The sequence below is a fragment of the Pezoporus wallicus genome, unplaced genomic scaffold (assembly GCF_028554395.1).
Source record: "Pezoporus wallicus isolate ANWC-B61680 ecotype Strahan unplaced genomic scaffold, APGP_CSIRO_Pwel_v1 contig_13740, whole genome shotgun sequence".
NCBI lineage: Eukaryota > Metazoa > Chordata > Aves > Psittaciformes > Psittacidae > Pezoporus > Pezoporus wallicus.
Genome location: NW_026639057.1, coordinates 117,095 through 144,568, shown reverse-complemented (window position 1 = coordinate 144,568; position 27,474 = coordinate 117,095). Strand labels below are relative to the sequence as shown.

General features: G+C 41.6%; 1 protein-coding gene across 8 annotated transcripts in view; it reads right to left on the bottom strand.

Moving 5' to 3' along the window:
* The window catches only part of GLIS1 (GLIS family zinc finger 1), a 203,434-nt gene that overhangs the window by 81,112 nt on the left and 94,848 nt on the right, over positions 1 to 27,474 (bottom strand). For all 8 annotated transcript variants that reach the window (XM_057413554.1, XM_057413559.1, XM_057413557.1 and 5 more), the window contains 2 exons: positions 25,211 to 25,409; positions 17,841 to 18,942 (listed from right to left, as the gene is read on the bottom strand). In XM_057413554.1, coding sequence (XP_057269537.1) covers positions 17,841 to 18,942; positions 25,211 to 25,409 — 1,301 coding nt within the window. The remainder of the gene's footprint in view (positions 1 to 17,840; positions 18,943 to 25,210; positions 25,410 to 27,474) is intronic.

Below are 27,474 nucleotides of genomic sequence, written 5' to 3'. Positions count from 1 at the left end.
ATGCATCAGTTTAAGAAACTGGGTCTACAGGACTTAGAAAGATCTTCCAAGCTTGCTTCTCACTTACAAGTAGTATTTAATAACCACTGGCCTGCTTCAAAGTCTGGTGAAGTGTATGAGGAGCTTTCTCTTGACACCAGTAAATGCTGGATCAGGCCCTTAATATAGGAAGATTTATCACTGCCTCTAACTTTTGTGTCTTTGGGGACTGTGTGAGAAGAGCGATGGAACAACCACAAGCCATTTTGGAAGTTCAAACACTAAATGAGTCAAGGATTCATCCCGCTGTTGAATAACAGTTTTGAAAACAAATTAATGCATTCTTACAGTAATGTGATGTAACCTCTGATTTTCTTGTGGGACTCTTAGCTCGTATACGTGTTCTTCACATTTTGTCTGCTTTCTCTTTTCATTTACCTTTCCAAAGCACATCACGAGTAGGTTTGGAAGTAAAGGAGAAACTCTTTCCCTTCACAGTGAACTTAATTCTTCTTTGGAGCCAGTGCTCTAAAAGGCTGAGTAACACAGCAATGAGCATATATTTAAATAACAGAGATCATATAGCCACATATGACTAAACCTGGTCACAAGACTTCATTTATTTTGATAACCCAAGAAAGGAGCTAGGATTTCACACTCCATTATTATTAATGAATAGACACAGAACAAACACAGGGAAGCCAAGCTCCAAAATAACTACTGTATTTGTACTGACACTGCTGCTAAAACCCAAAGTACCAACCGAAGAGGTAACTAGAGCAGAAATACACACACAAAACACAGGCAGAGACTGTGGCTGAGCCACAGGACTCCCACACAGCTACCTTTTGCTATCCTCGAAGGCTTGTGTCCTGAACCTCAACGTGGTCAGGACTCCTCCTGTGCCAAACACCAGCCCTGTCTACCCTATCTCTGGTATTTCTAAGTCTGCTTCTTATTACCATAAGGGTCTGAGAAACCTTTAAGCTTCTATAAATGCAAGCACTCTTCACAGGTCCTTTCCTGTTCTCAACCAGCTCCTTCCAGAGAGTGACCATAACAAGAGTCAGCTGCAAAGGGGGTATTTGAACCTTCTGCTGACCTTCGCAGTTGGCAAGGTCTTCCCACACCAGCAGGACTGCTCCTCATGGATGCTCACTTGCACATGGTGCTGTGGCCACCTTGCAGGCCTAATCTAAATTCCACCAGGAGCATGCTGAAGGGGATACAACAGTGGCCTAAGCACCGCTGTTAGCTGTCAGTGTTATTAATTCCTGAATTAACTGATACACCATGTTAATAAATAACCAATGGTCCTTTTTCCAGTAAGAGGTAACTTTTTGTTACCTGGATACCCCAAGACCAAAAACTAAAACAATCATTCTGTGGTAAAGTTAAAATTCTGCATCTACCATGAAACAGAGAGGGCCACATTTACAAAGGAAGAAAGGACAAAGGAGCTGTCTCCCTTCCTTCTCCTTTTAGCACTGCCCACCGATACATTCAAATCAGACATGCCTACCCCAGTCCCCAGAAGACAGCCAGGCATGAGCTGTCTGCTTAATTTGACAAACACTTGACTTTCAGTGGGATATGACTGTCTGTAACAAAAGGCTCCAATGTCTTCCACTGTTTTGCCCTAAACATTTCTGTAATGTGTAATTACCATAGAATTTACTGAGAAAACAAAGTTCTGGGATGATTCATGTTGCATAATTTCCCTAAACCTGAGCTAAAAAACTTCAAAGCCTCCCAGACTGAATCACCAAACTGAATCACCCTGTTTTCAAACACATGGAGCAACTCACGGAGGGCAGCATTCAGAGGTGCCGTACAATGGAGCTGTGTGCAGTACAGCAAAGCCCAAGGAAAGTCATCCACTTCTGCAGCAGAAGCACTCGGCATCCTGTGAACCAGGACCTGATTATTAAGCTTGTATCGTTCTGGCCTTGGCTGTGACCCTGCAACTTGTTTGCAGTCAATGGGAATTTTGCCCCGGCTTTGAGAGCAGCTGAAATTCGCCTTTAGGAATTGGCAGAGGCTTAGAGTTTGCAGCTGGGAAGGCTCCACGCAGGTGCACAAAGGATGGAGACCCTGCTTTGCCTGGAGAGACCACAGCTGGGAGCCGTCACGAGGAAGCAGAGGTGTATGTCCCTCACAGCTTTGTATGGTCACTGGCTGCTCCGGAGCAGACAGGCCAAAGCAAAGTGCAGATGGGAGGGTGGGAGAGCAGCCTTGGCTGCAGTCCCACCTGGGAGCTGCAATGGCCACTTCATGGCTGCTCCAGCACAGCCAGGAGCAGAGAGCTGCCTTCTCACCAGCAAACAGTTCTACATAGTTACCAGAATAATCAGTCCCTTTGCTCTCAGCACTTCCCATCACCCTCTCTTCCCCTCAAATAAGCCAAACAACTTGATAGCTAAATGATGTGTCTATAATGTCTATAATAACATTATGAAGCATTTATCAGCATTTATCAGAACCAGACTCAGGACATGAATAAAGGCACTGTACGCTGATAAATGATGTAGAGAACTGGGAATCAGGATTTAAAGGCTTCTCTGTTCTTCATCTTTCATAATCTTAGTTAAAATTGGCTGCAATCAGTCCTGGAAATTAGACAGTCCAGCTACGGCTGTTTACTAATAAATGTATTTAAGCAACATTTGCCAGTATTCTATATTTACCATTTCCTTAAGCACACACTGGTGTCTTTGACTGCATGGAGGGACAGCCTTGAAACAATGACAACATTTTCAGCGCAACACTGCAATCAAAGGCGCTCAATTTAACATGCAAGATCTGATATTTTGTTGTATCTAAGGTAGCTATTTTGCACACAGTTGGGTTTTTAGCTTGAAATGGTTCCTGGGCAAAGCACCACAGATTTACAATGATATGCTGCCATAGTTTTAAAGGAAAATATGCTTTTGTTTAGGCTACAATTAGATACTTGCAGTTTGTCTCTAGCAAACCGCGACTGAAAACTCCGGAGTCAATTTGTTTAGTGTGAACTGAAGCAACATGTAAAGAAATTTTGCAGCTAAAGAGCCTTTATCATCGCAAGACCTAAGAAGTTTCCTTCTGAAAATGTTAAGGCTGCCATGCAATTCTTAATGCACCCCAATTCACAAGGCTAGGAGCCATGTACTGTCTGGAAGCCATGGAGGTAAATCAAATTATCATGAATGACATTAACGATTCCATACTTGCATGTTATATAGTCTTGCCTTTAGGGATTATGTTTTTATATATCTAATTAGTATAAACGGCTCACTCCCTCTCTTTGTTGATTTTACAAAGCAATGCACTCAGGTACAGAGCCTGCCTTTCCCAGGTTAATTATGGGAGCCAAACCAGCCATGCCCATCACGTGAGAAGTCCCTAGGTAATGCCTTGGAAAGACCCAAGTGCAGTAAATGAAGTAGCGTGACATAAAGTGCATATGACTGTGCTCTGCTGGCTGGAGCTAAAGGAGCTGAGCAGGGATCCTCAAAGCTGTGGTTTGGTAGAAGTCCTTTTACACTGGCCGGAATGGGTTTGGTTCTTCACGGAAGTGGATCTAAATGCAGTTGTCAAAGGGAACTCCTGGGGGATCAGAGTATGGTATCCTGGGACAAAGCAAGCATCTCTGCTAAGTACAGGTCTGTTTGGGGGTTGGAACTTGATGATCTTAAGGTCCTTTCCAAGCCTAACTATTCTATGATTCTATGATTCTAAGTTGAACCCTGCTGTCATTGGTAAACATCCATAGCTTCAATGAATGCAGATCTAGAACAAGATTCAGCATTTTAGATGAGTTTCAGGAGTGCTTAAAAAAGGCCAGTCATAAATACTGAAGTAACAGCTTGAGCTAGAGACTGGCCTAGATAACCCCCTGAGGTCCCTTCCTTCCCACCCGAATCATCCCAAGATCTGACATCTTATTTAATGAGCATTTAGTCATTTCTTTTTTTTTTCTTTCCTGTATTCTGCATTACTTTCTAATGAGAGACAAGTCCAACACAAATGCATACTGGTGATCACTGCTGCCTGTAAACCACACTGAAGGGCTCAAGGGAAAAAACGATAACAAGCGGTTGAAACAGAGAAACACGACACAGAAAAAGCCCAGGCTGTATAATGAGAGAGGACAATCACCGTGGACTTTGGAAAATCCAGAAGGTTTCTTTGCCTTGCACTTTTCTTTCCCAGCAAAATCAGGCCAGCTCCTAGCTGGTAAAACCTGGCAAATTTCCATTAGTCTGCGGGTCATTAACTCTGAAAAAAGGGCAGTTTCAAACCCAGTTTTGTGTACAGCGTTAGTTTCTGTCAGCGTTGCTATAAACAATCGAAATTGAAAGTATCTGGGATAATACCCATTTCTTTCTCTTGCCACTCAGAGATGTGGTCCAACACAGATTTTCCTGAAACCATTTTACACTTATCGGAGCCTAAATCTTAACAAGCCAAATATTAAAAACAAGCTCCATCTGCCTCCTATGTTTGCACCACGGGTGTTACACAAAGATGGTCCTCTGTTGTCCACCTACAACCATTAGGCTAACTCTTAAGGGGGTGCTTTCACCTGCTAAAGGGAGCAGCTCTTTCAAAACGGCTGGTGCAGATGCTAAGAGCAAATAAAGAGCTGGTGTGCTCTGTCCTTCCTGATCAGCAAACGCCTTTGCAAGGAATCTCAGTCCTTGCCAAATGTAAAACAGGAAGGCAGCATTAACATGCTTTTCATTACCTCCCTTTCTGCCATGTCTGTCATGCTCAAAAGATGCAAAAAACTTGACAAACATAAGCTCAGGTACAGACTTAGTAGAGGAGATGTCTAGAAAGGAGCTGGCTTCTTTCCCTCTCCCCAGGTTTTGCTTAGCATCATCCAATTGTGATCCTAAATCTGTGCAGCTCCCCCATCCCCAGTGCAGCTCTGCCCTGCACCCTTCCCCAGCCACACACAGACCAGTCCTGGGGCTTGAGACATTGATCAATGCCCACCAAACAACCTGATCCAAAACTTCAGTTCCACTGCTTGAATTTTGAGGAAGTTGGACCAGGAATCTGCAGGTGAAACTTCAGTGCTCAACACTCTTTAACTGCCCCATTTCACAGCAGAAATAAAATCTCCAGATGTCATGGCACAGCCATTTCTGGCACAACGGTCCATGTGGTATATTAACATTCAATGGAATCAATAGCGAAGCTTTCGTCCACGGTGAGGAGAAACTTTTTGTTCTCTAAGGTCAAATGTGGTAAGGGCAAAGCAAAACAAAAGGTATCTTTCTTGGCAAACTGACTGCTCTAACCAATCATCCCTGATTTCACACATGCCAGTGTGCAAAGCAAGCATCTGTCTGTGAAATGGTCCAAGAGCCTTGGCGGGGAGGACAGTGGGGCCACACTTCCAGCGATGCTGAGCACCATCTCTCTGCATGGTGACTATCCCCACCTACCTCACAGCAAGTATACAAACAACATCTTGAGAGTGCAAACACCTGTAGGCTTAAACTGTACTCCAGTTCCTCCTCTTGTGCCTAATGGTACTGTCAGTTTTCACAGAACAGCAGAAATGACGAGTAAACCAGTTTAGATGTAAAACCATTCTCTACAACGTATTTTCCAGTTATTCGGACAGTCCAGCTTACATTATTCACACAGTTTGGCATCTTCTATTTCCACTATGAAAATAGTTTACTCTAAATACATCTCATTTTTAGGAAACTTTTACTGACAGATTAAATTTTCCTTTGCTGATTCTGCCTGGTCACCCCTACTTATTCTCTATTCTCTTCTAAACAATCCCTCCTTTTCCTTGTTCTCTCCACCCCAGCCCTCATTTAATTCCTTTAATCTTTCCTTAAAAGACTGTCTCTGTGTCCCTTTAATCGTTTTTTATTCCCCATCCTTTAGGCAAGTGCCAAAGATGCTAAAAGGAGAAATGGATGCTTGCCATAAGGGAACAAAACTCCTGTAACTCCAAAACACTTGAAATCATGAGAACTTGCAGGCCATTACCCCATTATGTGAATGGTATTTTTACAGCACTAGAAATGAAGTAATGCAGCTACAAATATTCATGTTTTAAATGTGCTGTCAGTCTAATGACTACAAGTTGCCTGAGAGGTACTGATGAATGTTAGGGATGTCACAGACCATAGTTAAGAACACCCATGCTTCAAAAGGTTCCTTCCACTCTGATCCCTTCTAACTTTGCTCAGTGTTAAGAAGACTTTACCTTTAAAAGGTTCTAAATTTGCTGCTTTTCAATATCCACCTGCGAGGATAGATGATACAGAATTCCTCACCTGGCCTTTCCTGTGATGCTCCCTGTGTACCTCCAATACCTCTCCTTCTAAATTCAGCAAAACCTCTTCACACCTGGCAGTATTTCTGCTTGATTCCTTTCCAAATGTGAACAAAAATGGTCAGCAATCACCTGAGCTAACTTTGGCAAATCATTTCAGCCCAGAAGTAAGATATATACAGCAGGAGATTTGCCAATCCTAAGTGTAAAGCATGCTATTAAGTAGCTGACACTGAGAACTTGGTGTGCTCTCTGCATCTGATGCTTATGTCTGATTTCTGTGTGTCTGTTGTCATCTTTTCACTCTTAGGCCTTGAAGAGAAAGGACAAGCTAAAAATGGTTAGTTAGACCAAAGCATTGTAAACAGTGAGTTCTGAGATCACCACAACCATGCGATTAAGAACATGACTGTGTCTGAGGGTATGCAAGAAGATAAAAGTCTGTGAATAACTGTTAATGACTTTTAAATATCTTCACATAATCTACTTTTTTCTACTCTCCCCATGTCTTGTCCGAGGAGACAATTTATTACATGGAGGCAAGTGGGCAACATGTCAAGCATTAGATGTGGTTTTGTTGAGAGCACACCCCACTGAGTCAGGTCTACTGCTGGTTTTCTGTGGGTGCAAGCATCACAAGGTATGCCCACTGCCAGATCCCTTCTCCTGCAGTATTAGAATGTGCTTTCAGGCATCACGACCTGTGCCATTCCAGGAGTAGCCCCCTGGGCCTTGTTTTACATGGAGACAGTGTGCTTGCCTACATGGAACTGGGTTAAGGCTGTATCTCTTTATAAGGAAAAGCAAAGCAATTCCTACAGCTGGTCCTGCAAAGCACAGTTATACCCATTTTGAAATCAGGGGGGAAAAAAGGGCAGGATTTGTTTTACGACTTTGAAAGATCCTGACTTACAAGTCATAGTGTTGATGATACACCTTTCTCAAAGGCACAGTATAAATGTGTTCTGTGCCTTTGGATGTACTGAAGAGATTACTGTAAGGTGACATGATACCTGGGATCGCAGAGGCTGAGCTCAATGACCCAGATGGCCCTACCACTTTTGCCTTGTGTTTGCCTTTTTGTAATACTCCATCTTCCTCATTCTCTCCCTGAAACAGAGTGAAATCGTATCAGCATGGACATAGCAGATTAGTTTTACAAGGTTCCCACCAGTCTGACATTCATCAGCTTTCTAATCTAATAGTAACACAATACCCTTTACAAGTACATGTTGAAGCAGCATGCTCTCAGTCTGAGTCCAAGGGCTGCAGGTTAAACTGATACCCAGGTTCTGCCTTCGACCAGCCGCTGAGTGACTAACGTTACTTCTGGCATTCCCAGGGCCTGGCAGCCTTCCATGCAAGGGTTAAAGGAAAGTTGTAAGCAACAGTTCTAAGACACTTGGAAGAATCTCCTTGAATCAAAACCATTTCATAAAAGGCTCTCTGCCAGGCAATAAAGTATTTTTGATGGACTCTTATTTTATCATTACCCATGTAAGAAAAATGTATTGCAAGAATCCCAACACAATTCAGGGAAGTAATCATTTGCAGATTTAGTAGGCATTCTCAATTGGCAAAAATGAAAGATTTATTGTAGGCATGATGAAACAAAGAGCAGTTGTGCAAACTTTACTGAGCTGGATTATGAGAACATGCTTTTTCCATTTCCCACTTTTAAATGCCTTGGATGCAGTTTCAAAAGACAGATCAAGATCAATTATTTAACACTTCAGCTACACGGTACCTGAGTGTAGGATCTCTTCACACATATGCTATCTGTACACAACAATAAGAGAAGGAGATAGAGGGAAGACACTGCTATAGATAACAAAAGCAGACTTTGAAATAAAACTCCTATTGTTCCCTCATTCCACAGTAAGCCCAGGGACGTAAATAGAAAAGTCAGGCAATGACAAATGTCTGTGATAGAAATGCTATTTGAAATAAAGCCCCTTTGAGTTACCCAAATACAGAAAATACAGGTGTCCTTGAGACAGAATACAGGGTGCTGAATACTCTATAATGGCAACATTCTCTTTGAAAGTCATTATAGAGCTGAATAAAATCGTTGTCTCGCGTACCCTTCCTCACATGAATAATGGTCTGAAGTAGAAGGGACTTTCTAGTCAGCAAAGGTCTCACACCAGCATGAAGAAAGAGGTGGCAGAAGTGGGAAGAAGAAAGTCTTTTTCTTGCCTTCTCTGCCAGGCGCTCAGTGTGTGACTTTGGGCACTTTGAGGCTGAGCCATTCTGGGTACCTTGGTGTAGATTCAGGGTTTCTTTACAATTACACCAGTGTGCTCAGTACCCTAAGTAGCAGAAAGTAGCAGAGCAATTTGCCTTAATTCAACTGTATCTGGAACTCGGGCATGAGAGTTTTTACCACACAAAAAATGCTGTAGGCAGATAGAAGCTTGAAAGCTTTGAGATCTCAGCAGAAGGAACCATCAGAGATGCAAAACAGGGTTACGGGTGTGAAGTTATCAGCTTCACCACCTCACTGCGATCATTCACCCTCACTCTAAGGGTGAGAGAAAGGGATTTAATTCATTGTATATGTGACGAAATGGAGATGTGAGGCCAAAATTTCCACAAGTGCTCATGAAGTTTCAGTGACTTAGTATCACGCTGTCTGGTTTGAGAGAAAGAGGAGCTCAGTTTCAGAGATGCCCTACTAGAGCAAGGCACCTCCAAAACCAAGCTATCCAAACACAGGGTATCTTGAAAATCTTGCTTAATGTGAGTCGTCAGATGCCAGAAGGTCAAGTTTTGATATATTTGGTTTAAATAGCACATTATATTTTTACTAGGCCCACTGGGCTACTTGCTAAACAAGTGAGTGAAGACTTCAGAATCTGGCCCGTTGTGAAGCCCAAGCCGACATAAACACCCTGCACTGTGCAACGATGGCTTTTCATTCCTCGTCTGATTGTTAATGCCGAGGGTTGCTGGTTTGCCCCGGAGTAACAAACAAACGCATCGCACTGAGAACTGAGCTCCAACTGCATAAATGACTGCATAAAGTTTTTAATATGCACTAAATTCCTCTTTCTCCCCGGAGACTCGACTCCACAGCCTCTGTGCTGCCTGCAAATGCAGATTAACATTTTTATTAAATGACATATGTTTCGCTAATACAGAGTATTAAAATGTATTGGCCTAATAAGAAACATTAATGAGCAGATCGTTGGCACGGCTTTTAAACAATATTTAATTTTACTGCTTTTTAATTTGCCCAAGCCTTCTGCCAGGTGATTCAAACTGCTTTTCCTTCTCGAGGTTAAGCACTGCTAAATCACAGAGAGTTCACAACAATTCCATGCCATTTTTAATAAGCCCCACAGAACACATAGAGAGAAATAAAATAAAGCCAAACACTTAACCTCAAGAACACAATTGCAAGTACTTTGTTTAAAATTTTAGAGCTTTCAAGGTCTCCACCTTCTATATGACAAGATTAATAATATTCAGATACAATATATTCTAAAATTAAATTGCAGGAAGAAAAAAACATCTTCTCTTATTGCTCCTCAATATTAGATATTCACAGACTGCCTTCAAATCACTCCCTGCAGCCTTCTTTCCGAGATCTTCTGCAGACAACCCACCCTGCCAAAATGATGCTGGACCCTGCAAAGCTCTAGTGTTAAGACCCAACTGCTGGACACATCTTTGAGGTATTCTTGAGGTGTATTAAGACATTCCTACAGGAAGCACGTAGTTCACAATTCTTATGAGTATAATGGAGAAGGCATCTGACTAGTTGAGGGTGTATCACTTCATCCTTGCTGCTGCGCAGATTCATGTAGTGAAACTGATGAAGGATTCACTCCCAGACAGGATGCATAGTGAGAAAGAAATCTTGTCACACTTTTGCTACATGGAAAATGGTGAGCTACAGAAATCTTTACGAGTTATTGCAAACCCAGGGCTTAGAGGCTGCAAAGCCTTTCCCTTTTTGCATCTTCAGCTGTGATCATTTGATAGAATTCATTGATCTGCATGGCAAAGAAAGTGATCTTGTGGTGCAGCTGGAATGAATTGGGAGTTAAGAGGCTGCTTGCAAGGTATCTTCAAACAGTGATGCCCCATGAGAGGTTTATAGGTCTGGGCTGAGACTGGGGTTTGAATAAATCTACATGTGGAGTATCATCCAGAGCCAGGCCACAGCAGAGCTGGAAATAATTCTGAGTGTCTTAAAAGGAGAAGGAATCACTACTTACGGAGGTTTGTGGGACGAGAGGATCAAGATAAAACCATAGCGTCGAGATGTCCTTTTTGTGTGCAAACTGGGCAAAGGGGAGGCCTAGCTGAAATATTCCAAAACTACCTGGGAGACAAGCCTAGAAGTTTATCTGGCAGCCAGACATTGCAGATCACAACTAATAAATCTCACTTTGCTAAGCTGGGCATGCTTTAGCCTGCATTATTTGACTAAGAACATGAATGACTTTGCTCAGCGTGAAGGAGCTCTGATGCAACTACCTCTTCTGTGTGCCACAATGGTGCCAAGCGGTACAGTCACTGTGGAGACCCATTTCTAATAGAAGAATGTTTCCTTCCTTGAAGATGTTCTTTGACGATGGCAGCATGGCCAAGGATTTTCAAAAGCTCAGTGTTTAGGATTCTGACGAGTATCTGCTGCTGTGTAGGAGAGGGGATCGTTTTCCTTCTACTAAAACCATGTCACAATTGGAATTGTGGTTAAAAATATGTATTTCAGTAGCCAAATCAAAACACTGGAGAATGAAGAGAAATCAGTCCAGGATGAACTGAAATGTAATTGTTTGGGGGACTGTGCTAACAAAACAAAAACACTGAATAAACCAAGTGTGGAAAGCTTTTAAACACCAAAAAAACACCATCTTTGTTTAACACTTTTTCGTTCTGAAATGGAATGATAGGACAAGGGGTAACGGGTTCAAACTTAAACAGGGGAAGTTTAGATTGGATATAAGGAGGAAATTCTTTCCTGTTAGGGTGGTGAGGCACTGGAATGGGTTGCCCAGGGAGGTTGTGAATGCTCCATCCCTGGCAGTGTTCAAGGCCAGGCTGGACGAGGCCTTGGGGGATATGGTTTAGTGTGAGGTGTCCCTGCCCATGGCAGGGGGGTTGGAACTGGATGATCTTAAGGTCCTTTCCAGCCCTAACTATTCTATTATTCTATGATTCTATGGATTAAAATACAGAAACATTTCGTTATTTCTGAGATAGTACACAGGTTATAAAATGTCCACAGTAACAAACTCCTCCAGTCCTGTTCCCTGTTTTCCAAGTTGAGGGTGACCCACATTCACCAGTGGTTTTACTCTTAAACCTGTTTTACACTGATTCGACAACTGGTTTGAGAAGAATGGCATGGAACACCTGGTAAAATTACTGATGGGGGACATAGAAATGAATATCCACCCTTGTGTCACAAGGCTACCTGTTCACTAAAGCACTATCTGCTTAGTGCTATCACCTTACCTTCAGTAGGTACTGTTATTAGTGGAAATTATCCAACACTGAGAGCCATAATAGTGGTACTTGATTACATTACATCCTGTGACAGCGAGTTTCATAGGGAGAGTATTCACCCTGCTGTTATTATCCCACTCTGTTTCTTACTTCAAAGACTGAACGAACAGCAGTATCTACGCACAGTGAGCAGCTCTGTATAAATATGCCAGGAAAACTTCAGGATAATTATGTTTTAACCAGGTCCCAAATTACTTACTAATTTATCAAGCCAAACAAAATAAAACAAGACCTTGTGGAATTAAATGCTCTTGTAGGATAGAAAAGTGTGTATTTGAAAGGCCCCTCCATGGAAGTTCCATGCTATGCTACCGTATTCCATTTATCAGATTGCTTCAATGTCCTGTATAATATTTTTAAGGCACACAACTGAATTTGAGAACCATTCTGGGTGCTGGCAGCGACAGTCACAAGTTACTACATTTGTATTTATTCCGATTTATGCAAACAAAAACCTGAGAGAAGCCAGACCCAACCCATAACAAACTGCTGGAGAATAATAAAATGGGCAGCCAGCCCTGCTTGGTCAGAGCAGAAGTCCACCTAGCTCAGCATCCTACAGCTTTTTCTATCAACCTGATAAAGCAGCTGCACCTCACGGCATGATCTGAAGGTCAACAATCCCAGGACCACATTGGGAAGCTGATAATCCCTCAGGGGAAACCCTGGCAGCTACTCCCTCTGCTGCTTAGCTCAAGTAGGAAGATCTCGAGCCCCTATTGCCACCATACCATTGTGCAGCACCATTGTACTGAACTTCCCATCTGCAATAAGAACTTCAGGTTTGCATCTGTCCTGCTGCACTGAAACATGGGACAATACCACCCACAGTTGAATCTGGGCCCAGTAATTTCTACAGCTTTTGCTCTGCGGGATCTGCTGGTGTGGAGCTCTCCTGTGGACAGGCAAGAGTTCAAATTCACCAGCAGCCATTGGGCATGAGCTGACAGTGCCAAGCTTAAAGCCATTTGCCAGCCTGCCCTCCAGTGCATGCTTAAACCCTGTACTCTCATTAATCTGTAGTGGTTTTTGTAAACAAACAAACACTGTATTTTCACAAAACCACTGAACTGCTGTCTACTTCTCTACTCAGAGTGGTTTTAATGCTGCAATTCCTTGACAGTATCGGGAAACGCCATCAGAGACCTAATAAAAAGAGAGATCTCTGGTGAGGCAGCTTTGATAGCATGGATGTTTCCTACTATTAACTTCAAAGGAAAGAAAGTGAGCCTAATATTATTATTGGGTTTTTAAAGCACTCCTTTGGCACCAGTGCATGACACCCTCCACCCCAAAAGCTGAAAATACTTTCCAGACTTCCACAACATTCCCTCGAGTCAGGCATGGAAACTTATTGTTTAGGTGAAGTAATTCAAAAGCATATAAGCTGGTGCATGCAGACCTATTTTCCCTGCAGATGCAGGATTGTCCTTAGACTCATCTGTAGATGTAGCCTGTAGAGATCTCATTACTCACCATGCATTGCTAAACTCATGCTCCCCACTGACCGCAGACAGCATAATACTTGCTATCGACTGAGAACAGAAATTCCACATTGGTTTCCTTAGTAGCAAAAGCAATACTACTGATCTGCTCTATAGGCCCCTTTCTCCTGTAATTGTAATAAGCATTACAAATATAGCCAAACCTTCTGATGAATTTTTTTACAGGTTTATAACATGGCAAATCACCTGTGTCATAGGTGTACAGTAAAAATAACAGGAAGCTTAGCCAGGCTGCTACCTTTTGCATTATCTGTACAAAAATCTGTTTCATAGGTAAATTGCAAATGGTCCATTTGTGTGATGTACTGATTTGAACACAAGATCTGCACTGAAATGCTAGAATTGCATAAAGCTGCCTTTAGGCAAGTTACTTATCTTCTCTATGTCTCAATTTCCCCATGTTTAATGCAGGACCTACAGTGTCTCACCCTTAGGGATTCAAAAGAACTGACTACAAACAGCAGAGGTGCTGAATTTCACTGTGTGCAATACAGCAATCAAATCATTGCATCAAGGCTATTCCCAAAGTGAATATGTTGCATGTATGCAAGAAAAGAAGATTCTGCTTTAAAGTCTTAACTATCTAGGCAAGGACATGATGTGACAGGTCCAGAACATACTCAAGAAGCATTTATTTCTTTGAAATACATGAACTAAAGACATTAGCATAAACTATTAGCACTGTCCGGCTCCTTTCATGGGTATCACATGCATTATGCTACCCAATTTATATAAACACAAATCGCATATTGTGGAAATCACATAGGATAAAGATATCTACCTTGATCATGTCTGTGGAGGCCTGCAATGTAAGTTCCCTGAGCACATACACATGCAGTGATGGGAACTTAATTTTCTACTCTTTATGAAGCCACAAGAGTGCAAGAGGGTAAACTAATAAGCCAAGTATGGATTTGTCCAAATCAAACAATTCTAGTCAACTAAAGGAGCAGCTCTATATTTACATTTGCAAGCAGAGGCTTAAACTGAGGATGTAATATCTGGAGATCAGCAGGGTTCTACCCACCAAAGTATTGGAAGAACTGAAAGACACTAGAAGATGCAGCTATGAGAAACAACTTTCTTTTTTTATATATTAAAAACCATTTAAGCTTGCTAATTTTTGCTGTCTCAGACAATCAAAATTCCAATTGTCTGGGACATCAAATCTAAAAAAGCATGAAATTAATCTTCAGAAGTTAAGTCTTACAGGCATTGCATCATTATTTTTGTTGGATATATTTTTGATTATAATGCAGATGAACCTCAAATTTAATAAAACTAAAATAACATGAGTTAAGTATGAAACATAACAGGATATTGCAAAGAGATTAGGCAGTTTCCTTTAGACTACTTGCAGAGCCCAAGGAAAAACCAAACTGAGAGACACAATGACGAGAAGTCACTGCTCAATTAGAATATTTAAGAGAGGATGAAACCAGAATACTCATAGCACCGGCTTTGGCAACACAACACAGTGAGCAGAATATGGACCCAAAACATCAGTAGTTCTCTCCACCAGATACTGTTTTGCTTGTCGAGTGTCTGTCGTACAGAAAGAAGCAGGCTAGCTAAATTTAAACCAGCTGTAATGATGAGAGTGTTACAGTTGGAGTGGAGGAAGCTTACCTCATGAAAGTATTGTGGAAACTGCTGTTGGAAAGATAATAAAAGGATTAACTGCAGTTTTAGTGAACCATTTACTTTTCAATCAAAATGTCTCTTGTATTTCCTGTTCTCAAGTAGCTTGAATTCCAAAATTCCTTTGTCTATTACAGTACATAGTAGCAAAGCCTGTCATAAGAAATTAATAATTTTACATGGAAAAGCACTTGTATGTACGAGGGTGGGGTGCTGCTCACTGTTAGCTTCTGAGCAGTTCAATACCTAGTCAGGCAGTAATCTTACAGAGAGGAACAAAACTAAGGGCTTAAAAAGAAAGTACAATGGGTAATTGTGAACAGCGAAAGAAAATCTCCACTACAAATACCAAGAGATGTAAAGTTACTTTAACAGAGCTACAGCAAAAACGAAACAAAATCTCAGACCTCTGTAGACAGAGAATGAATCGCCTTCATAATTTGCAGGAATAACAGCACAATTATTACCACATCAAAAGAAAAGCCATCATTTAAAATGACATCACTGCACAATGAAACACTGCACAGCAACCCTGGTTTAGAGTGGAATGGAATTCGCTGGGCAAATAATCCCCACTTGATATTAATAACTTTACGGAGCCCTGTTACAGCTTTGGATCTTGCCCTTGTTAGATCAAGGTCTTTCCAGAGTAGAAAACTAAATCTGCAAAGGCGACATGTTTCTCATGTGGTCACTTGTGATCCAGCTTTACTTCACACAAGATTCCAGGTTGTAACATTTAATACACGGATACCTCTACTGACAGTGAAAGGCTTATTCTGGGAATAGAGGAGTTAACTGCAAGTTGTGCAATGTAAAGTTCCTAGTTCTGATTGAGGCATTCCATGTATGGGAACAACTGCAATATCTGCTCAAATAAAACAGATCTTTATGTACTTACATGCCAAGGCTGTAAGATATGTGCCATGAAGGCTGTCTGCAATATCAGATGCAAAGGTTTTTCCAACCTATTCACAATGTTAAACCTTGAGATGTTATCAAAAGCCAGTTCTTTGGTGCAGCTGAAAATAACTGAAAGTAGGAAACTTTTACCATTTGCTAAGACATTACATGATTTAACATCACTGGTTTATCCAGTTTCCTGTAGGAATGGGAATGTAACATTAGAAACCTGCTATTGTAATACCCGTCAAATATCCATTTTGCAGAAAAAGACAAAAGTTCCCTCACCCATGGAATCTACTGAATCTTTCAGCATCGTAGTAAAGCTAATCAGGGTTTCATGGTTTAAGTATTTCTTTTTAAAACTATGAGATATAAGTGGGAAGAAGCCTGATCTCATTCCAGATGATAAAAACACTAAAAACAACAAATAGGCTAAAATAGAATCCATAAGTGTGCTTTCACGGCTTGCTTACCTATACTTTTGTTTGGAAGGCAGGAAGTAACTTGCATTATCCTTTGATGACTTCTGACCAAATAAAAGATTTAAATAGGAAGTTAAATTCCTTTGTACGTTGACAAATTGTGATTGAGCTACTTCTGGAAACGAGCAAGTCAGTTCCTTTCTCTCAAAGGAAAAAGAAACGGGTAAGTCTTACAGTAATTCCATTTTATCTTGGACAACTTGACTGCATTCTCTATCTGCAGTGTTTGCAGCCTTACTTTAGGGAATACCCACTGAACAGCGCAGGCATTAAGTTAGCATTTTTCATTTATCCAGTGGAAGTAAGAAGATCACAAGGAAGACCACTTCCCGAGAAAATTATTCTCTGTAACACATTCTGAATACTGTCATCTTCTTCCTTCTCCCTTCCATAACCATTGCAGGCCAGCAAGCTTTTTCTTGAACAAATGACAAAAAAACCCAAGATTTTTATATAGACATTCTTTCCTATTCCTCCATAGAACACTCCAGCTTGTCATGGAAAATCTGCCTTGCCTTACAAACATTTTCCATTATATCCCTCTCTGATCAAAACAATAAAATAGATATATAGTCAAAAAGTCCATCTATCGAGAACCACAACCTGCTGCTATAACCATTCCCTTTGTCTGTACGTCTGTGTGTGTGTGTGTGTGTGTGTGTGTGCTCATGCACACGTGTTGGTGTTACAAACAAGACTTGCCAAATTTCATGGCCCAATTTGGAAGCTTATGTCAAACTTGTTTTGCTTCATCGGTTTCAGTCAGGGTCTTATATCATTGTTGTTTCAAACATGTGGAAAGCTTAATGGAAGTCATTAACTTTTATTTTAGTTTGGCCATATTGTCATCATGGTAGGCAGATGCAGAGATGGTGTTATTCCCAAGATCCTCTTTTTGGAACACTGATGTTGTTTACATCTTCTTGATCAGAAGAGAACAATGGTTTTTACTTATTTTTAAAGCTCTGGTTTGCAAATGAAAAAAGCCCCTAAAAAACCTTTGAAAATGTAATTAAAGATATTCTTTTATTCTTTAACTGTTTAAAATCCTTTAACAAGTTTCTTTTTCTTTTCTAAAGTACCACTTGAAACTCCGGCACTCACAAGTCTATGGGTTATTGTTCAGCTGAAGGAATGAGAAGAATTTCATTAGATGTGTTTTATGTTTCTTGATTAAAAATGTCACCCGAGGCTCAGTGACTTTGTTTTACATTAAGTGACTGCTGTGTGCTTTGATCATCACTTTATTAATGCTTTAATGAATATTTAAAAAATAAAGCACTGTATTGAAAGTTAAGCTCTCCTATAAGGAAACTGAATCCCCCTTCCAAGAACTACAGTATTTCTTACTCAGACATTTCCTTCTAGATTATGGTTTTCTCCAATTCCCCTTTAGCCTGCTGCAAACAAAGTTACAGGAAAACACAACGATTACATTGGAATAAGACTGAAGAGAGAGCAAGAAAGAGAGCAGAGCAGTATGTTTCTATTCAAACAAATATATTCCAGGCTTACCATGCACTTGTTTGGTTTTTCTCCAGAATGAACCCTCATATGAATCAGCAGTTTGTATCGAGCATTGAAGGGTTTATAGCGGCGGACACAGCCTGCCCAAAAGCAAGTGAAGTCCTCTCCTTTCCGCTGGTCAATGTGAGTCTTTTCTATGTGTCTGACCAGTTCATCTTGTTGGTCGTAAGTGGCACTGCAGTCAATCCACTGACAGACCTGTTTGCCATTGCTGAGCTCCTGTTCGTCCCCATCGCTGGGCTGCAGGGACTTTGGAGACATAGAGGCGTGTAAGTGAGGCAGCGTCCCTTGGGCCTGGCTTAGCTGCTGGTGTAGATGGTAAGGAGGAGGCAGCCCCTGGTGATGTCGAAAAAGATCAGCAGTGGAGGAATAATCGTCAGCTGGTTCTTGCTTTAAGAAACTCACCTTCTGGGTGCCGTGCAAGGTGTTTTGATGAGGGACGCTACTACCGTTCATCAGAAGGCTGAGGCTTCCATTCTCCTCAACTTGCTGCATTTGTATCTGCTCACAGTCACCTCTGTCACATTCAGCAGAAATAGGTACAAGACATGCTGGAGGGGAGGGAATACTGCAAGGGTTTCCAGGCTGAGAGCAAGACTGGGGCCGAGAGGATTTCTGAGCACTGTGATGACTGATCTCCACAGGCTGAGAGGAAATGCCAGCTGAATTAGTTCGCAGTCCATTCACACAGGTGACCAGTGACGTCTGTGATGTGCGGATGATAGCTGTAATATCAATTCCTTCAGATGAAGACGGCACAACAGAGATGCATCTCTTCTTCAGGTTGCTTGTTTGTAGCCTGGCCGAGTGCTGAGGGGTGCCAAGTGACAAAGGACCCAGGGAGGAGCTATGTTCATTATTAAACAAGTAGGATGAAAGTGAATTTGTAAAGCTATTATTCATTAGGTCTATTTCAGGATGCAGACTACCAGAGGCTCTTAGCTCCATCCCCTCTGTAATCCTCCTATGTGTGGAAGCCTCAGACAGAACCTTATAATCACTCGGGCATTCTTGTTTAATGTGCTGAGCTGGGTGACTTCCATTCAGGCATGGAGCAGCAGAATCAACTGAGTCTTGAAACCTGGGTGACCTGTAATACAGTTTTCATTAAGTATCACTAACTACTACAGGCTTTATGATTTTTCTATGAGACACAACACTTGTTAAACCCTGCAGAATAGAAGCACTTGCTCTCTGTTGAATGTTGCCAGTTTGATGCAGCAATTACACCCAAAACATCTGCAATGTTTCCTCTACAGCCCTTGTAAAGGCAGCATCATTTTACACAGGATTAATTTTACACACTGGGTTACGCACAGAACAGACAATCTCCCCTCCACTGCTACAGGCAGTTCATCAATCACAATCTAGGTTTTCAATGCATAATAGACTGGGCAAAACAATAGCTGAGAACGAAGTTTCAGAGCTTTGGGCATTTTTGAATTATTCAAATATCAGCATTTTCCTCAGAGCACACTGGGGAAATGCCCTGGCATTCTTGTTCACAAGAATCAAGAAAAGCAAGCTGAGCTTTGCTTACATCTCAGAGAGATGCTCTCCTTCACTAAATGAAAAAAGGAGCAAGATCAGCGAGGAAAAAAGGAATATGTGTAAAGAACAGCTCATTTTCAACCAGTGGTCTGGAGTAGCTGAGAGATCAAGCAAATACTTTTGCTTCCTAAGAGGTCTACAAACCATAACTAAGGAAAGTTCACAACCTGTAGATTTAAACTGGTAGCCTGTGTATTCCCATCTCTATTTTTCATATTAAAGTCTATATGTGACTACAAATCAAAAGAAAATAGTTCTTCAGAAGGGATTTTTAATCTTTTTGGATGTGTGCTGAATCCAATCACTCAGGAAGGAGAACCTTGGGGAATACCACGTAGACATTGCAGAAAGGAAACGTTTCCTCCTAACATTTTTCTTCCAAACGGTTAGCAACTGGCTTATGCCTTAAAATAAAACATTTTATCTCAGCTATAGACATTTACTGGGGGTGACCAACTGTGTGTTTTTATCAAGGACCAGAAGGTGTTCCTTACGTATCCCTAAAGCACGGGAAGGTTTAACCTATGGCTTCATCATGCAGCGATGTGCCAGACCGAGAAGAGGAAACAGTGCATTTGTGTGCAGGAAAGCTGTACCTGAACTAATAAACCCTCCAGAGAGGTGCTCCATGGCTCTTACACCGACATGTTCCACTTAAATGAATTTTATGCTTGATGCTAGCACCACGAAAGCTGAAGAAAACCTGGTTATTGGGCAAATTGCGTGTGACACCACAGCTGAGATAAATCTGACACATTTTAAAGCATGAAACATGTATGCATAAGGTATTTTGGATATACACATACATTAAACTGCAAAGCTGCCGAAGAAACTGCATTTATTTTACAACTTTGATGACTTTATCACTATTATTTCCATTGTTACACCACTAACATTAAGATGGGAAACTGGGACAACTTCTAACACTTCCTTCGTGATAGCTCTCAAAGAACCATGGATTAGGAAGAATGAAACAATAACGGCAAGGTTTAAAAAGACTTCCTCCTCATGAAATTAAGGTTGTCAAAAAATTAGAGCTGTGAGGCACGCAACTGGTAATGCTGCATCCACTAGTGATAGTGGATCCACTAAGCCCCACCAGTTCTCAGCCAGTAGGGCTTGGTATAAAAAACCCCTTTGAGGGTATGAAAGAAGTGAAATTCCCCACCACCCATTGCTATAGAGCAATCAGATCTTGCATTTGCCACCAGAAATTTAAAGAGAGGCTTCCATAAACCATTAGTTGTAAATCCTCCCTTTAACTTTGGTCTCAGGGTAAACTTAAAGCACCTGGTTTTGCAGATGGCAAATTAAAAAAAAAGAAAACAAACCCCATACATATTCATACATTATTTTTTAACATTTACAGAACCACGTGTCTCTAAAATATGGGCCATAAGCATACATAAAAACCTTTTCTTGCACATGTTTGGGAAACCCTGCCCTGCTTGCTTGTAGCTTCATTGCTGTGTAGAATCATAGAATAGTTACGGTTGGAAAGGACCTAAAGATCATGCAGTTCCAACCCCCAGTGTAAAGTGTGCTGCTTTAAACCTATTCTGAGAAAGGTTTTACAGCACACCACACTATTTCCTACTACTTAATTTCTTCTGTACAAGAACTCTGTGAAATAATTCAGTTTGTATCATATTTTAGCGGCCCCAAAGCCTCAGGCTAAAGTAAACACAACACATTTCTTCCATCATATAAAGCTAACCCACGCTTTACATTTCAGCCTGTGATAATTGGTGTCATATTATTAGGCTTTCTGTAAAGCTCCTATCTTGCCAGAAGTCCATGTGAGGAGTTCAAGCTGAAGTCTGTGCAGAGAACCTGCAGGATGGATGCAAACATCCTTGTCCTGAGGAATATTACACTCCCCAAAGTCCCAGGAACATTGATCTGCATTTCCATCCAGCACAAGATCTTACTTGGACTCAGGACTATATTGCTCTGATGTTGCAGTGCAGAATGTGAGACACATGAAAGGGGAGTTTTGAATCGAAAGACAAACTGGAATAGCTTATCAAAAGCAAATGAGAGGAAGCTGCTGAATTCACGCTTCCCACTGCCACAGCCATGTCTTATCCATATTCTGCCTACATAATGATAAGCACAGGCTGCTTCTGCAGATCAGAAGCAAGCCCCTCCTGGGAGCTGCAGTTTTCTCTGTGGTCCTCTACATGTAGATATATTATATATCCTATGTCAGTTAACACTGCTGACAGAATCTGGCCTTCTTTCACTGTCCCAGTGCTTGAGTGTTGGGGTACTTAATGTCAAGGTAATACAATTAATACAAACTCCCGGTGTTCATGGCAGAATTTTGCCCTCACTGTTCCAGGGAAAGCCCTGCTTGAATCTCCCAGTCCTGGGCAGGGTGAGGGGAGAAGGGGCACGGAAATAAAACTGATGTGAGAGAGAAACAAAACATCTGGCATCCAACTTACTGGGCGACTCCTCTTCTACCCACTGGCTATTTGCTCTTGTAATGGCATCTTGCTGTTGGAGCCAGGGATCAGATTCCGGGCCTGGTACACACAGGCAGTGCCGGCTGTACGGATTTCACAATCTCTGGACAGTAGCCAGATATAAATGCATATGAAACAAACAGCCAAGAGGAGAGCAAAAGGGACAAATGAGTGCAGGAGAGTGTAAAGAGCACTGTGTGGACACGCAGCATGAGCAGCTCTGGGAAGCTTCCAAACGAGCAGCCCTGGAAAGGAGTGGAGTCAGCAGGAGAACACACCCCTCTTCATAGGGAGCATCCACGTACCAGAGATGGACAATCTGAGGCAACACAACTGCTGCTTAAGCACATGAAAGCTGAGTGTGAGGCTTTTGAAGAGTAACAGCAGCCTCTCAGAGGATACTACGGCAGCGTTTCCAAAGAGACTCCCTTCTGTGGTAATTGGAGCCAGAGCACGAGGCCAGCAGCACCATGCCAGAAGTACTGCAGTTCCCAACTGCCCTCAGAGGAAAAGACGACTGTATCTGAAATCTCCATATTATTTACAAAACATGCATGCCTTCAACTGCCACTGTAAATGTGCAATCAGTGATAACTGACAGGTTTAAGAAGCTGGAGCGGATTGTTCTGCTGCGCATCCCTCTGCAACACTATCTGACTGCTCTGATGTCTCCCCAGTTTTAGATGCCGAGCAGTGAGCACATAGTGGCGGGCTTGCCGTGACTGATAATGGATTATTTGACAAAAGGCCAACATGAGCTGTGTGCTGACTCCAGTTGTGGTGAGGAAGGTATGAGGACTTTTCCAGTCCCACACACAGATAGCATGTCGCAGCAATTATGTTGCACAACTTAAAAGCTATTAACTGAGTGGGAAAAAGGGGCTGGGAAGAAGGCGGATTGTGATTCTTGGATTAAGGCAGTCATCCCTAGAATACAGTTACTGAGAGAATGTGATTGAGGAAGAAGCTGAAGGGGATAACAAATTTCAGTTCACTGAGGGAAGGAAGGACAAAGCCAATCATAACCCCAAATCCTAAGGGAGATTTTTGATTGCTAGGGGAGGTGCTCTCTGGTTTGTTGGGTTTTCCTTGGGTGTTCCATACCCTAGAAATGCAGAGTGGTTCAAAGCTCAACCCAAAGAGATCATTTGAATTTGCATCTTCCTTTATTTCTGTGCTGGTTACTAGAGTTGGACAGAACAACCAGAGCTTGCCCTGACTTCTGTGTGCTCCAATATCTCTCTCTATTCCAGCCCTATTTCTCTCTTCTATTTTCTACTGAAATCTGGGGAGGCACAGAGCACCGTTGACTCCCACTGACTTCACTGGAACCTGATGGGCATTCACCCCCACCTCAGTTATGCTCTCCTGTTTTCAGATCTTCAGGGAAAGACCATGTTTTCTGTTACTTGCTTGTCAAGAACCTTTAGCATCACAAACAGCATGAACAGAAATCATCCCAACTGCTGTCCATCCTCTCTCACAAGAGACAAGGTTTTGGCTCGGTGTCTCATGAGTAGTATAATGATGAAATTAGACACTGTGTCTATGAGGTCCATAGACCAAAGCTGGGCATTAGCTTTACCTTGCAAACCCCATGCAGACAAAAGCAGTATTAGTGAGGTGGACAGACAAGCAGAGCATGACTAGTGGGACACACAAATAACCCATAAAGGAACAGAAGGTCCTCCAAGATCACCTCCAAACATTTTCAAACTGTTGCTTAGAAACAACAGAGCCTCAAGGCTTTAGATGATGCTACAAAGCAAAGGGGAGGGAATCAGGCCCGTCACCTGCTAGTTTCTCATGTTATGCAGCAGACAATCCTTTATGTCGTTCTGGGAATCCTCTTGCAAATGGGAGCTGGAATAGGTTCATATTTCTGAGGTGGGTACTGCGATGCCTGGTATGCAGCTATCTGTCATTTCTTCATTATAGATTTTACAAAAAGGTTCATAAAGATCTAAGCAGAGTATTCTCTTCATCCTTTTTGTTTGCTTCTGCCCTAATTATCTTTGTTTCATAAACTGATAGAATAAAAGAAGGTTGGTAACTGCTAGTCCCACAGTGAGCCAGAAAGAAGCTAAGAGGGAGCAGACTTACATCCAGATGCAAAGGCATCTACAAATCCTTGTAGCAACTGCAGGGTATTTTTGTTATGTGGCATGGATATTATTTGTCCTTTTCAAACAAACAAACAAACAAACAAACAGCTCTTTCCACTTGCTTGCCATATTCCTGTGCCTCCTCCTACTGAAAACACAGATGTTCTTACCCCACCAGTAAATGGAAAAGGGAAAACAAGACATAAATATGTATAATAAAATCAGAAACAGTCCAAGACTAAGCTGTAGGCCATGTTTCCTCTTGCTATGACTATGGAAATTTGGGCTTGATAGTTCCATGCACAGAGTGCCAATTATTCCAAGTATCTAAGATAAAGGCTGCAACTTTACTGAGGTTTTTCTTTTCTACAGCTCTTCAAAAAGGTCAGGATTATTCCGTATTATATTGCCTGCCAAAAAGCAGTGCAATTAAAATAGATGGACAGATTTTAATTTGTAGCAGGCTTCTATTCACAATGGATGTCTGTTTAGGGTACTTGTTTAAAATCTGGTAAAGTTAAATTTGTAACAACAACAAAAAAATAATGGCGTTCTGTGTTTTCATATAATTAATTTATAGCAAATGTTTAAATAGAGATTCTGTTCATCGCATATCCAGCTTCAGTGTGTATATCAAAACCAGAGCCCAAATTTTCACATTACGGCCTTAAAAGCAAATACCAAGGATGTGGCTGTATGGGAACATTGAAAATACTTCATTAAAGGAAACGCTGTAGTGGCATTGGCTTCCTGTAGGTTTGATGGTGACATGCCAAATTGTCATATGGGAGACATTGGTTTGGGAGTAAGTATCATCCCTGCCTTCCAGGCTGCAATTTAGAAACATGGCATTGGGGTGGAGGTACAGAGGAGGCAAGTCTGACCCTGCTTAAGCCCCTAGCAGAACTCTCGTTGACTTTTGAGCATGCTGGAAGAGCCCCCAGAGAGCAGCTGTGTTTAATCTTCAATTCAAGGGGCTGCAGCTGCACATACAGTGACTCCTCCTGGCACCGCCTTGGACACTTTCTGTGCACACATGCATGTCCCTGCAGTGCAAACCTGCAGATGAGCAGTGTGGTTAAAGAAGCATTCAAAGTACTTTCAAAATGAAGCAAAAGCCAAAAATACCCTTCCAAATGCAGCACCCGTGGAGGGTATTGAGAAATAGTTCCAACACAGAAGCACTCCAGAAGAGCAAAAGTATATCAACAGATAAAACTTGCGGTGGTACCTTATATCGGAGTGTGTCAAGTTCAGCTGACCAACATGAAGCAGTCTCTCACAGGACAGTGGGTGGTCTCGCATCAGAGAGTTCCCTGTGTGGATGAATAGACCTTGTCTGCAGACAGGTACCGAGCTACTTGTCATCTCCATGTCCATCATGTTCTTCTTCTCGGAGATCAAGTTACAATGATTGTAGCCACCGTTCACTGTCAAAAAAACCCAAAAGAAATTAATAATCATAAGGCTTTGACTGAGAACCCTCCACCCTGACTACTGCTTTGCATGCTCGGTTCGGATCTCCTTGCAAAATTCTTGCAAATGACACGGCAGTGGAAATGAAAGGTTTCACAAGGAAGCAAAAATGAATTGCAAAGGAATGTGGATCTCTGAAGTACGGTTGTTTATTTCTCATTTTAAGTTTTGTGGCTATTTTACACTTCATAATGTAACTCAAAAACCCCTTAGCCTGATAGCTTCATTTCCTTCTGTTTATTTTTATGGTGGAGTCTTGCCTGTGTTAGATTTTGAAGAGCGATGTTTCAGACTCCCTTTATTTTCAGGGAGAGGCACCCTCTGAAAACAGTGACGTAAGTCAAGTTTTTCTTTGCAGACAATTATCATTATGACTTTAGATGGGCATGTTTCTACTTTACTGTCAGGTCAACAGTGTGAAAAACTGTAATTCATTTAGTTTCAATGTATACATTTAACTGTATTTTCCAAGCAAGCTATTATTATCAATGTTAATGCTAATAATAATAATAACATATTTGTCCCTGGTGAATATTACATTTTAACAGAGTTGGTAAAACAGAGTAGAGCTATAGCAATACTCTTCAGAAATACATCTTGAACCACAAATGACAATCTAGCTAAAAAGAGAAGACAAAGCAGAAACTGAGAGTTTAGATTGCATGGGTCAAACACCAGCAATTCCATTTAACCTAAACCATATTAGTTGGGTTCTTTACCTCTAGTGACCTAGTCAAATACTCATAGACAAGCATATATAAAAGCAGTTGTAAGAAATGTAGCCTTCAGAGGCCAGCTGAAAGTCACAGTAGCCATTTCCCATCATTTTCACCACTGTATATGAACTGTGCTTTTAAAATACTACATCTTCAACACAGTCCCTGAAAGCAAAGATATCCTTAACATACATGAACCCCCTTTTTCTCTCATGGGCAGCCGCTAATGCTTCTGGACTTGGTCTTTTCCAACCTAAATGATTCTAATCTTATAGCAAAGGCAAGTGGGAGAGCCTGGGCTGCTGTGGTCCTCTATAATGACAGTCAATGAATGCTTTGAAAGAGATGAGAATCACATTCAGGTTTTTGGTGAGTATAAATGAGAAGAAACAGGTGACTGGGGAAGGCAAAAAAAGTCTCTGGTAACTGGAGAATTTGTGAAAGGGATCACAGCACAAAAGTCCATTCTCCTCCACTGGCTGGGCTCCACAGCCTCCCCATCATGCTCCGCAGCACCATTGTGATAGGAAAGCCCTATGGCAGATGAAGATGCAGTGCAGGCAAGCATCCAGACCCACAGAAAAGAGAGGGTACATGTGACACCCAAATTACAAGTTTCATGAGGCATTATTGTGACATTTCCAGAACAGAGTTCCCTGTTTGCAGTGAAACATTTTCAGCCTTTGGCTGATACATTACATTTGTTGACCATTTCTTTATCTGATTTCTATTTTTTTTAAGAAGTCAGAATACTTAAAATTGGAAAAAAAAAAAACAATACTGGGATTTTCCCACCCAGCTCCATCACTATGGCAAGGCAACCCTCAGGAAGTGTTGGCCAGCATCATTTTATATAGACAAAAAGCTCATGTTAAGATTTTTAGGAATAATACACGAGTTTGTATTTAACTATACAAAACGGGCTGTTAGCCTTTGGCCTGGTAATTAATACATATGTTCTAATTATTTCAGGAGTATATTCAGAGGCCTGAATTCACCGATACTGTGTGATCATTCTGAATGACTAAAGACATGAAGAAACTGTACAGACATGGAGCATCCTCTAGCCTGCACAGGGCAGCCACTTCGGACCAAAGCATTTCAGAAGATCACTCTGGATGCCTTTCAGCTCCTAAGGGGATGTTTGTGACAATTAGCACTGCCCCGGTTGTAATCATGACACAAGTTATCATGATATCCTCTGGAGTCCACAGCTCCATCAGGCTTTATCCCATTCCTATTTTGGCTTCATCCCATCATAATTTAACTCACTTCAAGGCTGATATCTTCCTTTACAAGACTG